Here is a 13731-nt window from a genome sequence, read left to right as displayed (position 1 = left end):
CAGCCCTAGTGAGCTGGAGGGTGCACACTGGCTGCTCCTCCCTGAGAACAATGCAGTGGCCTGAATCCCTTCTAAATGCCTTGGCTCAGAGCTGTGGAGACTTGGTGGGCTGCTGCAGGCGATCTGTCAGCCCTGAATGGCTGTGTCTCCATTGTTCCACATCTGTGCCACATTCTCCACGTCACCACCTCCGCACGGGTACCCTGCTCTCCTCCCCGAGGCCGGCTCACGCAGGGCTGAGGCCTGATGTTAAGATGATAGATTTGATTTCATCCTCCTTCATGACGTTAAGCTGCAGGGTGGATTGTTACTGTCCTATTGGAAACCTCTGGGGGTCATCTTGGTAGTTGCCAAGAGTAAAAACTATTTCATTTCAAACACTGCAGACCCTACTGGGCTTTTAAAATATTGTTGGCTTTTGGTGGTTGTCCCTTCTTAGCCTTCCAACTGATCCTTCCTGCCCCAGCGGTTGCGGGGGAGGGATGAGTCCTCGCAGAGAGACAGAGCCAGCCTTGGGCTCCTCTGCAAGAGCCACTGGAACCCAGAACCATTTGTTTGTGTCATCTGGACTCATTCCATGTATAAACCGGTGATGAAAAATGCACCTCAGACTTAGGTTTTTCTGCCACATCTCAGTCAGAGAGTGAAATGAATTTTTCCCTCCAAGTTTGGAGAGTATTGCAGAGGTTTTTGTTATGGGGAAAAAGCACTCCCGCCTTTATATTCATCTCAGCTGCTTATTTTTGATATTTGTGCCAATCTGTAAATGGATACTTCACTTTAATAACTAACTGGTCTTACAAACTGGCTTTGTAGAGAAGCTGAGAAAATGTTTTTGCCCTCAGTTTCCTTTGCACAATGGGTATTGCTACAGTTCTCGGCTTTGTCGGTCTGTGCTGTGGAGCAAGGCTAAGCTGGGGCTGACCCCTCAGGCAATCTTACACATTTCCTCTTCTAGAAACTTTTGTTCTGAAAACCGTATTTATTGCTGGACCTTAATGGTTGCCAGCGTTGGGACGTTTCCGGTTGTCCGAGTCGGTGGGAGTCTGGAAGGGTTGTAACTGGTGGTTAAGGGTGTCAGGCGTGACAAGGTCAGAGCCTGTGGGCAGCCAGGGGGATGGGGATCTTCCGCTCTCAGCGCTGGGAAAGATGCAGCGCCAGCCAGCCATCGCCTGCAGGTTGGCACCCGCTCGGGATGCTGACCATTCTTTGCAGGCTGTACTCACTTCAAAAGAAATAAGAACTGCCGGTAAAGTCTAACGTGATCTTACCTGCGTTTTTTAGATGCAGAAATGGAGATTTGTAAAGAGGTGAAATAGCTTGTCCAAGATCGTACAACTAGTAAGCATTCAGGTTGGGATTTGAATCCAGGCTGTCTATCCCCAGAGCTGGGCCCTCACTGTCTAATGACAGTGCCCAGACTTGAGGGGGTGCAGTGGGGGACGGCTGTTGGCAACGGCCTGACCCCAGGGGGCTAGTGCTATAAACCGTCCCCATTCCATTTTTCAGACAGCTTTGTCACAAAGGCCCTCATATAAACGGACACCTGCCTCCTGAGGCTTCCATTGATCCTCACTGTACAAGTTTTAACTTTTTATTTTGAACTAAGGTTCACAGGAAGTCGTAAAGCTAGAACAGGGTTTCTGTGTACTCTTTGCCCAACCTCTCCTGTCATAACTACAGTACAGCGTCTGCAGTCGCTTCCAGCATCTAAGGTCTGAGCTGACATTTAATATTGTGCCAATTTGTCCTTAAATAAATCAGCTCGTTCTGTGTGCAGTTAGATCTTTACTCTCTTAAAACTTTTCAGAATAGATAATACATGTCCATGGCTTACAAACAGTGCAGGGAAACCCTGTTACCAGCTGTGTGTGTGTGTGGTCTGTGTGTCCGTCCATCCAGAGTCGTCTTCAGCAGACGCAATGAGCTCCTTCTTATTTCTGGTCAGCGCAGGCAGGGATGACTCCTGGGGCCTCATGTTGGATCCAGGGTCTGGCTTTGTGGGCAGGTCCTCTCAGCTTGGGAGGCTCATACCTGACCTCTCCCTCCTCACACAGGGCTTCTCGTGTGGGTTTGCTGGGGGTCGGGGTGTGGGAGAGTTTAACCCTGCGCCTCTCTGACTGCAGACGGGCTGGGGCTCCAGGCATGGACACTGGAACAGACACACACGGGTGGCCCTGGGATCCTAGAACTCCCTGAGGGAGGGTGGGGGGAAGGGACACTTGCCCCTCCCCTGCTTCTAGAACAGACCTGTCCATGACTCAGTGAGGCCAGCCCAGGCAAGCCTCAGTCTCTGATTGGCCAGAGTCCACAATGGGTGTTTCACATTCGCTCTAGCTCCTAGCCCAGGTCTTTTTTTTTTTTTTTTTTTTTTAATTAATTAATTATTGTCTGCGTTGGGTCGTCGTTGCTGCGCGGGCTTTCTCTAGTTCTGGTGAGCGGGAACTACTCTTCATTGCGGTGCAAGGGCTTCTCATTGCCGTGGCTTCTGTTGTTGTGGAGCACGGGCTCTAGGCGTGCGGGCTTCAGTAGTTGTGGCGCACGGGCTTAGCTGCTCCGCGGATGTGGGATCTTCCCGGATGAGGGCTCGAACCCGTGTCCCCTGCATTGGCAGGCAGGGTCTTGACTGCAACTTCCTGAGTAGCTCCAAGAACTCCCAGAACTGCTCAGCTAAGCCTCTCCCTAATTCCTAGACCACAGAAACTATGAGAAGTAATGAAGGATAATTGTTGTTTGCGGTAGTCTGTTACCAAGCAATGGATAACGACTACAGTACATATTTTGCAGGGCAGGGCAGGAGACACTGCAGAGGTTTAGAGTTCCTGGCTTTCTTCTGATTCTCTGTATTATTGTCACCTCCTCAAGCACAGGAGAGTGGTTCTGGGGCCTTGGGGAACCCCAGAAGCTGCATCTCCCAGAGTATACATAGATCTAGATTCTTCTGAGGGAAGGAGGGAGGGACTTCCCTGGTGGTCCAGTGGTTAGGGCTCTGCACTTCCACTGTAGGGGGCCCGGGCTCGATCCCTGGTCAGGGAACTAAGATCCCACGTGCCGTGCAGTGTGGCAGAACGATATAAATAAATAACTAAATAATTTTTTTTAATGAGAGAGGCAAAGAAGGAGGGTCCTCAGCTTCAGGCCTCTTTGGCCCGCCGGATGCCGTCCCTCCTCGCATCACTCACATTCACCATCATGCCTCCAGCCCAGGCCCTCTCCTGAGCACCATGCCTACGCTTCCGGCCACTTCTAACTACTTGTGCACCAGGGCTAAAACAACACTCTTAAACTGAAGTCATCCTCTACCCTCACAAAGCTCATCCTGCTCCTATGAGTCCTACTAAGGGCTTTCTAAAGCACTGATGTGATGGCCTGTCTCCCCGATTTAAAAAAATCCGCACACACATTCACAGATTCATCTATATACATACATACGTATATATCCAGGATGAAATATGCAAAAATATTGACAGTGGTCATTCTTAGGTGGTTTTTAAATACATATTTTGTCCAGGTCTTCTCGCTAACTTCAGCAGGGGGGCAGTCTTAACCACTGAGTCTGCCTAAATTAAATTACCCCAGGAATTGCTAGAAAGGAGATCCTGTCCCAAATTATGTACAGCAATGGCATATTATTTCATAAGCAAACATTTTTATTGTTTAAAAAGGTAAATATGGACTAGATGACTGCAAGGTAAAGCCACAGCCCCCCACTAGGCCACCCAATACCAGTGTCCATTTCTGTGTCCTCTCACGCTTCTTCCTCCTGCAGGTCCCCAAGATGCTCTCATGAGCCATGTGGCTGCCTCCTAGGCTGTGCTGGGAGAGCCAGCATGCGGTCCCACCTATCCCTGCATGCTTGGGCCCCTGTCCCGGACACAGGGGCACACGAGGTTTGCTGGAGGAACAGGTAGAAGGCCTCACCCCATGTGTCATGGAAGTGAAGGGGTCCAAGGAGACCAGCGGATGACAGGGGTGTTGTTTTACTGCCTCTCCTCCCACCCGCTCCCTGGGGACACCTCCACTCCCCGCCTCCCTCCATCCCAGCCAGGGCACAGGGTCCGTCACCCCATCCTCAGGGCCCTCAGCACGAACGCCCACTTTCCCAGCGCCAGCTCAGTGTCCTGTGCAGAGACGTCGCGGTGCCACACAGCTCGCACTGACCGTCAGTCCAGGGGAACAGCAGCACGCACACCGCGTGGCCACCCTGGGCCGCCTCGTCAGCGCTCACGGTCTGCAGGCGCTGGCACAGCTCCTCGGGTGGCCGCCCACCCACCCTCACCTTCACCATGTTCGTCTCCACGGTGGTGAGATCCACGGAGCAGACAGGGGATGCCACTTCCTGGAGCCCTGAGCCCAGGTCCTGTGGTTAAGTAGAGCCTGACCCCAGTACCCCACCACTATCCCTACCACTCCAGCCGTGTCACCCCAAGAAAGGCAGAGGGCAGCCCAACCGTACTGGGAGGAAAAGAGGGAGTCTTATTCCTAACAGGGGCAGGCTTGGCTCTGCTACTTTTCAGCTCTGTGACCTTGGACAAATCCGTTAACCTCTTGGGGTCTAGGTTTCCTCATCTGTGAAGTGGGGACATCGTGGGGTTGTTGTGAGGACTCAACCCAAGTTAAAGGCTACATTCTGCTGGATCCTGCAGAAAATTACTGATACCCACTGGTGCCTACTGGTCTAGGCCCTGCACGGGTTGTGGTCTGGCAAAGCACAGACCACCTGGATCCCACCCCTGCTGGTTCAGCGGCTAACCTTCACCTTCTAGAGTTGGAGGGATGCACACCTGCTGGGGGTTTAGGCCCTGCTACAGGGGACCCCCAAGGCACACCCCTGGGACCAAAAGGAAGTGGGGGGTGTCCAGGCACCTCTGGCAAACCTCTGTGCGTTCTGGTGGTCCTTCAGCAGCACTTCCTCAGCGTCAGTCAGTCCCACCAGGGCAGCTGCAGCCAGCACCCACTTCTGGCGCATCCCCCCTCCCAGGGCTTTCCGGAGGCGCTAGGCTTCTTCAGTGAAGTCCTTGGGTCCCCCAACCAGGGCCCCCACTGGTGCGCCGAGGCCCTGGGGGAAGAGAGGAGAGTCCTGCCTGCCTGCCCATGGGTGTGCATCTCTGTCCTCGGGACTCTGGAAGGGGCAAAAGGGACAGGGATGGGTGACACTGTGGCCTCATCAGGGGAGGGGGTTAGAGGGGCCCAGCGGGAGCGGCTGCCAACATAGGAGCTCGGGGACCCAACTCGGCCTCTTGCTGTGGGCATCTCTACCCTCCTGTGTCGGGGGCAGCCCAGTAGCTTCCCTACCTTGGAGAAACAGAGAGACACAGAATCACAGTGCTCCACCATGCGGGCGGGGGGCACGCCCAGAGCCACCGCGGCGTTCATCAGCCGGGCCCCATCCAGGTGAACCCAGACCCCATAGCTCCGGACCAGCAGGTGCACCTGGGGGTGAGAGGCAGGAGGGGTCAGAGGGCCAGGCTGGGGGGAGGGGCAGAGAGAGGATGGGTCTCCAGAAGATCACTGGGGGGTCACTGGGCTTGTGTCCTTGAGGAAGCATGAGGGGTTTGTCAGGAGAGCTGGCTGGTGACAAGCTTGGCCATCTGGCACCCGAGCAGTCACTCTGGGCCTGGGCCTGAGGCTGTCCTCTGTAAAAGGGGGTCGAGGATAAGGGTTTTATCTCCTGTTTATGGCGGGCTCACTGCGGGCCAAGCGATGAATGCCTCATCTTACCGAAGCCTCGCCACAGCCCTATTGGAAGGATGCCCTCAGTCCCGTTTCCCAGGTGAGGAATAGGTCTGGAGGGTTAGTTAGTGCTCAAGTTCTCGCAGGGGATAGCAGCAGAGCCCAGCCCTCGCACCCTGGCCCTAAGACCAGACCAAGGTGGTGCCGCTTGGGGACTCGCCTCCCTGAGGACTGGGTCTCTGCTCTTTGGAGAAAAGCTTGGGCACTGGGGCAATAATTCCCTTTGCATCTGCGCCTAGAACCGCACCCATGTCTCCCACAGCAGTTCCTGCCACTGACGGGCACCCAAGCATGTATCAGAGGGGACTAAACCCCAGGAGAGGGGCCTGAGGGACAGAAAGCCAGCAGCTGGCTAGTGGTGGGGGCACAGTGGCGGGGCCAGGCCTGCCTGGCATAGGCACTCGATGGGAAGCACCCGGCCCCCTGAGCTGCTGTGGGCGTCCTCCAGGCAAATGAGCTCACAGACCGGGTGGGAGCGGCTCCCAAGGCTCCGTGCGACCAGCCCCTCCAGCTCAGCCAGGTCTAGGGTGCCACGGGGCAGGTCTGGGAGGGGGTGGGAGTACGCCCCAGCGATCTGCAGGTGTGGGCGTGCAGAGGATGAGGTCCAGGGGACCAGCAGCACCTCCTACCCCTGTCCTGTCTGCTCCTCCCCAGCTCTGGGCCGTGGAGCCATCCCCCTGTGCTCTGGACGTGGGCACAGACATCCCAGCTAAGGGTGGGGGAGGACTGAAGGCACCATGTTTGCTTGAGAGGCTGCGGTCCCTCCTCCCTGAGCGCCCAGTGCTTTGGGTTCCCACTAGGGGGCAGCAGAGTGCCAAGCACAGCCAGCAAACCGGCTGGCCTGAGCCGAGCCCGCCCCTGTGTGGTCAATCTGGGAATGTCTCTCCTTACTGCCTTCCCTGGAGAGGCACCATTTCTCCCTCCGCAGGTCCCAACTTGGTGCCCAGGAGGCAGGTTCTCACCCCAAGTGCTGAGCATCCTGTGCTGGCCCCAGGCGAGCGGTGCTGGGCCCTTACCTGAGTCACCCTGCCCTGCTCCTGGATGTGGAGGTGGCACTCCTGCCCAAGGAGGAGCGGGGAGCCCCGGCGCTGGCAGAGACACATCACTAAGGTAGATGGGGTGGGGGACAGCGTTGGCACCGAGTCCCATGGGGCCCATCTGTCCCTAACCAGCTCAGCCGGAGTGACCCCCAAGGCCACAGCTAGCTCCCGAGTGCCTTATGCCAATTAGGAAAGAGCGCCCCTTCAAGACACCTTCCTGCCATGTGCTGGAAAACCATCCCACTAAGTCCACAAGTCTAAGACGGTGACCCTGTGGATCGCTGGGCGCTGCACACCCTACGCCCTTGTGCCCTGCAGCCCACCTGCAGGGTATCTCCTGCGTGGGGAGGCCAGCCATGATGCTGCTCTTTGGGGGATAAGCAGCCCAAGGCACAGGCATCAGTCGGGCCCTGGCAGGAAACAGAGGGCACACGCACCCTGGGAATCCGGAGTATTTGATGAAGGGACAATTTACAAAGGTGTGGCAGCATGCTGGGAAGTCACGAAGTTCAGTGCAGGACTCCCAGGCAGGAAGGGGTGAGAGGAGGGTGTGGTTACAGGTTCCAGATGGCCCCCAGCACAAAAGGGAGAAGCATGGAGGGAGGGCCTGGAGGGCAAATGGAAGTCGCCCCGCGCTTACCAGAGATGAGGTTGGCCATGGTGTTTGTGGACACAAAGAGGGTCCGCTCCACCCGGAGCAGCTCCACAGCCGTGGCCTGCAGCTCTGAGGTGGAAAGGGATGGGGGCGGGGGAGGGGGCCCATCAACAATGGCACTTTTCAAATTCCTCTCCTTGCGGACCCCATGAGCCCTTTGTCCCGATGAGGGCACCTTGCCCAAGGCTGTGGTGAGTAGCCAAGCAGGACGCCAGCCCTGGTCTGCCAGCTGCAGCCTGTGGTCTTGGTGGCTGCACATCTGGGTCCAGGGGCCCCTCAGTCGACCCTCTGTGCCCCGCCTCCTCCTGGGCCATGTTCTACCCCCCACACTGAAACTCTGTGGTTTGAACCCTCCTGTCCCACCCAGACCTCACACCTGTCTCACTTCCTTTCCCATCAGTCCCTTGCAGGTGGGGCCCTGCGGTTTCTCTGCTGACTTCCTCTCCCAGAACAGAAGGACTGGAGCCCTCAGAAGGAGACTCTGGGGGGCTGGAGGGGGCGGGGCTTCCGGCTCCGGCTTTAAAGCTCACTGTGGTTCCCCTCTGCCTGTGGCATACAGTATGAAGGCTTTGCCGTGACATTCCAGACCAGACCGGTGGGATCTGCCTTCTGCCTCCCCTCCAGGGACAGGAATGCTCTCCTACACACCCACTCCAGCCCCATTCCCCATCCATATCCCAAACACCTTTTGCACCACTATGCTTCTGCTTCTGTCTGCTTCTGCAGTTCCCCTGCCCAAGGTTGGGGGTGGAGCACTTCACTCATCTTTTAAGAGGTTCCTCCACAAAGTCCCCATTTCCTGTGAGTCCCATGTCCCCACCCGCCAGTCCCCAAGGCACTCTGTGGATGCACCTTAACCCCAGCACCGCCCTCACCTCAGTGGGGGTGACTGTCTATGCATCAGGCTGCCTGCTGAGCAGCGGGTCAGCATCTTTGAAGTTCCAGGCAAAAGTGGGTGTCTGCTGGATGCATGATCAGCCCCATCACCACCTGACCCCACATCCAGGCCCTCAGGGCTCAAGTGGTAACCCTCAGGCTTGCCCCTGGCACAGCTGAGTACTACACACTCCAGAAATAGCAATGGCTCACTAAGGGAGCAACTCTCAACCCAGGGTGGTGGCACCAGTCACCATCTTGAAAACACTCCCTAGGTTTTTAGAACCCACTCCTCGGGGTGGGGTGGGGGGTGCAGCCTGTGGAGAATCCCCTTTTCTAGGTGGGTTTTCTCTTTGTTTTCATGTGGGAAGGTGGTGGGTGCGGGACAATAGTTAACGGTGCTAGAGTGAGAAGACCTGGGTTCAAGTCCTGTTTTGCCATTTACTCGGTATGGGAACTTGAGTGCCTGGCTCAGCTGCTCAGAGCCCTCCTCTGCAAGATGAGATAACACCCATCTCATCGGGCAGTGGGGCCACACTTTAATGAGCACACAAATCACCCGGCGAGCCTGTTTTAACTTGCAGATTCTGGCTCAGGAGGTCCGGTGTGGGACCCGAGAATCTACATTTCTAACAGGCTCTCGAGTGATGCGTCAGACTGAGCCGCAAGGACGCCAAGCGCAATGCCTAGCCTGCAGCTGAGCCGCCACCCCGAGTCCCGGGCCACCTCTCCCCCCGCCAGCACCACGGACAGCGCACTGGGGTCGCCGCGAGGACCCCCGGCCCCGGCCTGCACGCCGGGCTCACCGCGGACGGTGGGGTCCTCGCCGTAGTCGTAGTCCTCCACCCACAACCGCCTCGGCCATGGCGCGCCTCATGGCCGGCCCGGGCTTGGTAACCGTGTCGCTGCGCAGGTCCACCACGTGCGTCGGGATCCCCGCCTGGCTCCCAGATCCCCGCGCCCAGAGGGCCCCCTGCTGCTGGGCCGCAGCCCGGGCCAGTGTGCGGAGCATGGCGGGGGCGGTGCTCGGCTCCCCCGCCCCGCCCCGCCCCGGCGAGGGCGACCGAGAGCGGCGAGATCCGAGCGGCAGGACTTTCCGAACTTCGGCCGCGGCCAACCGGGGCTGGCGGGACGGCACCGAGGCATGCTGGGAGTTGTAGTTCGACCGTCGTAACGGCCGGCACCGCGCAAGTTCGGGGGGGCCCGCGGCATGCTGGGAGTTGTAGTTCGACCTTCGTCGCGGTGTGCGACGCGCGAACCAGGGAGGGGAGAGAGGAAGGATTCTGCTTACCCAAGAAGAAACCGAGACCAGGCAAGTTTTATAGAGCAGACGCTCATGTGCCTCTTACCGTGTGCCCCGCAGTGTCCCAGGCACTTTCCAAATGTGGACGCAGTAAAGCCTCTCAACAGCTCTTAGGAGACGAGTACTCTTTTCATCCCGTTTTACACATGGGGAGACTGAGACGCACAGAGCTAATGAACTTGGCGAGGAGCGTCCAGCTCTGAACCACTGTGTTACGTTGCCCCTAAAAAAGTAGCTTCCCATTATCTACTTTTTTCAATACAGATATATTGAGCACCCACTGGTATCAGGCATTGTCTAGGTCCCAGGCAGAGGGACACAAAGATGGTGCAACCCATCTGAGCGTCCGACTTCAGATGGAGGCGGAATTAGAGGGGTGCAAGGAGAGCCCCCTCCTCCATACCCCCGGCCCTTGACGGGTAGGCTGCCTCCACCCAGGGCCATGCAAGGTAGTGGTTAAAGGACCCGACTGACTCAAGTCCCAGCTTACCAGGTGTGCGGCTTTGGACAAGTCAGTTAACCTCTCCGTGCCTCAGTCTCCTTAAATGCAAAATGGGCTGTTGAGGATTTGATGACTTAAGGTTTTTCAGGCTGACCCTGGTGCCTTGCTGGTAGTAAGTACTATGTATGAGTGTTTGCTCTCTTACTGCTGCTGCTTTATCATGGTTACTGGTCACAGTCCAGGGTCCTGGGGCTTCGTGCTGCTGTGGGGTGCAGCCTGACTCAGCCTGGACTGGGCCTCCTGCAGGGTGACCTTCCCTCACTCAGGGAGGACAGGCTTCCCTCTGAGTGCCCAGCCGCACTCAGCAGCTCCCCTTCCCAGAGTGTGGGCCACAGGTGTCTCTTCCTCACGAGAGGAAGTCGGTCCTGAGGGGCTGAAGGTCACCAGAAGAGGCACCCACACCTCTGATCAGGGCACCCCTCAGCAAAGAGGACTCTCAGACAGTGACCTTCGTTGGACTTATGCCATGTGTCTGCTCCGGGTTGGGTCTGGGGATAAAGGAGAGCAAAGCAACCTGCCCTTGGAGGTCAGGTCCTCAGGATGGGGACGGGATGTTGGCGCTGGGAGAAGCTGCATTGGGCCTGGCTGAGGCATCAGGGCAGGCTTCCTGGAGGAAGCAGTGATTGGGCTGAGCTTTGAAGACATAAGGTGTTAAATCAGACAAAGGAAGAGGGGAGAGTGTTCTGGGCAGAGAGAACAGCACGGGCAAAGGATTGGGGTAGGAGGCGCTGGACCGTTTGAGGCCCTGAAAGAGAAGGGAGCAGGGGTGGAGCTGGAGCGCAACAACTGGAGCTCTCCACCTCTCTCCCTGTGCCTGCAGAGCAAGTCCCCACAGGGCCTGGGGCCCCAAGGAAAGGCTCACTATGGCCTAACCCCGCCCCCACTCCCTCCTCCAGTGCCAGTGCCCTCTGGCCCTGACCCTCAATCTCCACTGAATTCCGGGCCCTTAGAAAACAAGCCCCTTATCTCAGTGTCTGGCTCCAGCCCTTCTGCTGGGAAGTGGGGGGAGGGGAACAGAGGCCTCTGTGGGAAGGAAGGGAGGGACTGGGGCAGTGATGGTGGCTCCCGGGGGAGCAGGGAGCAGGGGGCAAACAGCTGGACCCCCACACACCTCCCAGCCATGGCAAAACTACAGAGTGACCTTGTGTTTGCAGTCACTTCAGTTTGCCAAGGCTTCCCACCTACAGCCTCCCAGCTAATCCTCACAGCAACCTCAGGGGAGAGGGGCTGGGCAGGGGGCTACCTGCCATTCTTGGGGGCTACCCAAGAATGCCACCAAGGTGACACAGCTGGTCACCAAACTGGGCCTTCCTCCTCCCATAGCAGAGCTGTTTCCCCAGAGAGTGGGCTCTTCCTGGGGAAAGCTGGGCCCAGCAGAGTTTGCTTCTGCCAGGTGGCTGCTTATCACCTCCTAGCTTGTTCCAGGGCACCTGGCCACCCCCACCTCACTGAGTGGTGGCTTCTAGTGCGGGGGCGGGGGGGGGACCTGAAAGCTCGGGCTATCAGGGGAGAAGCGGGGGGCTCTCCCTGGGCCAGTGAGGTCTGTTTCTGAGGTCTCATCAAAGGGGGAGACCCTCTGAACAAGGCTTGGTCTCAGGGGGTTGTGTAGGCACATGCACGTGTGTGAATGTGTTTATGTATGTATGTGTACATGTATAAGTTTGTGTGCGTGTGCATGTTGATGTGTCCACGCATGTATGCATGCACAGGTATGCATTTACATGTGCACACACATGGGGGTATATATAACTGTGTGTATAAGTATTCGTTATATAAGTGTATAGGCACACCTCAGAGATGTTGCGAGTTGGGTTCCAGACCATTGCTATAAAGTGAGTATCGCAATAAAGTGGGTCACACAAATTTTTTGGTTTCTCAGGGCATATAAAAGTTATGCTTACACTACACTGTAGTCTTTTAAGTGTGCAATAGCAGCTCTGTGGGAGGCGGGTGCACATTGGAGGTGGCTGGCTGTTGGGATGTCAGATGAAGAAGAAGACCCCACCTTTGAGGAAGAAAATGAAGAAATTGGAGGAGGTGCAGAAGGTGGACAGGGTAAAAGAAAGAGACTTTTTTCTAAAGAATTACGGTGTATGATGTATGGGTTTGGGGATGACCAGAATCCTTATACTGAGTCAGTAGATATTCTTGAAGACCTTGTCATAGAGTTCATCACTGAAATGACTCACAAGGCAATGTCAATTGGAAGACATGGTCGGGTACAAGTTGAAAATATCATCTTCTTGATTCGAAAGGACCCAAGAAAGTTTGCTAGGGTTAAAGACTTGTTTACTACGAATGAAGAACTGAAACGAGCTAGAAAAGCATTTGATGGAGCAAACTATGGATCTTGACACCTTTTGTACTTTCTGCAGCTTCATTATTTTCTGGGGAAACCATATTTAATAACTATATTTTCCACAGTAAGGTTCTGATATCTAGCCATGTGCATGAAAGATAGAGAACCACAAAGTTTTCAGTCTTTATTTTCATGTCTTCAATTTTAGAGTGATATTTGAGCCTTTAATTGCCTGCAATTATATTACCATACTTTGAATTACTTACTGGATTTTAGTGACCACATGTAACTCAAAGTACCTTGCATACCATTCAGTTCCTTCTGTCTTTTGACCATCTAAATGATGAATTAATATTTATGTATTAGGTGTACTTGTGCCATTGTAGGCTGTACTGTAGCTGTTTTATTGTGAAATCTAAATGGTACCTTTGATAGCTAAGACGCATTTCACATATTCTAAAGTTTTTAGATTACAGTAGTCTTAAGTTATTAAAAGACAGTGAACTGGTTTGTATTTCTTTTAAGGAGAAAATGATAGAAAATACAACCTTTTTTAGGAGTGTTTATTTGTCTTAAGATAATTTGTTTTAATACTCTTTTCTTTAGATAACAAGAGTGATTTTTTAATTTTAATTTTTTATTTTTTGAGAAACTAAAAGTTTCCTATGAATGCGTCTGTGTTGGAAGACTTATTTGATTTAAAATCTTTGGGGCTTATACTATTTGTCAGGTTTTAAGAGAACTCATTTTCCCAGGTCAAATTAAAGCTTCTAAAAATAAGTGTTTTCAAAATTACAGACCAGTATCACTGATGAATATAGATGCAAAAATCCTCAACAAAATACTAGCAAACAGAATGCAACAACACATTAAAAGGATCATACACCATGATCAACTGGGATTTATCCCAGGGATGCAGGGATTTTTCAATATATGCAAATCAATCAACGTGATACACCATATTAACAAACTGAAGAAGAAAAACCATATGATCATCTCAATAGATGCAGAAAAAGCTTTTGACAAAATTCAACACCCATTTGTGATAAAAACTCTGCAGAAAGTGGGCATAGAGGGAACCTACCTCAACATAATAAAGGCCATATACGACAAACCCACAGCAAACATCATTCTCAATGGTGAAAAACTGAAAGCATTTCCTCTAAGATCAGGAACACGACAAGGAGGTTGACTCTCACCGCTATTATTCAACATAGTTTTGGAAGTTCTAGCCTCGGCAATCAGAGAAGAAAAAGAAATAAAAGGAATACAAATTGGAAAAGAAGAAGTAAAACTGTCACTGTCTGCAGATGACATGATACT

General features: G+C 54.2%; 1 protein-coding gene and 1 pseudogene across 1 annotated transcript; one reads left to right on the top strand and one right to left on the bottom strand.

The window, feature by feature from the left end:
- Positions 1-3629: 3629 nt before the first annotated feature.
- Positions 3630-9375, bottom strand: LOC131745902 (uncharacterized). The gene is given in 9 exon segments (XM_059046609.2): positions 3630-4162; positions 4165-4347; positions 4867-5059; positions 5296-5433; positions 6122-6307; positions 6750-6838; positions 7414-7497; positions 9111-9147; positions 9149-9375. Coding segments are annotated over 9 exon segments (1179 nt in total). The 5' UTR covers positions 9317-9375; the 3' UTR covers positions 3630-4061.
- A 2698-nt stretch (positions 9376-12073) lies between these two features.
- Positions 12074-12501, top strand: LOC131746003 (transcription initiation factor TFIID subunit 13 pseudogene; annotated as a pseudogene).
- Positions 12502-13731: the final 1230 nt, after the last annotated feature.

This window comes from Kogia breviceps, chromosome 19 (genome assembly GCF_026419965.1).
Source record: "Kogia breviceps isolate mKogBre1 chromosome 19, mKogBre1 haplotype 1, whole genome shotgun sequence".
Taxonomy (NCBI): Eukaryota; Metazoa; Chordata; class Mammalia; order Artiodactyla; family Physeteridae; genus Kogia; species Kogia breviceps.
This window is presented reverse-complemented; position numbering and strand designations above follow the sequence as displayed.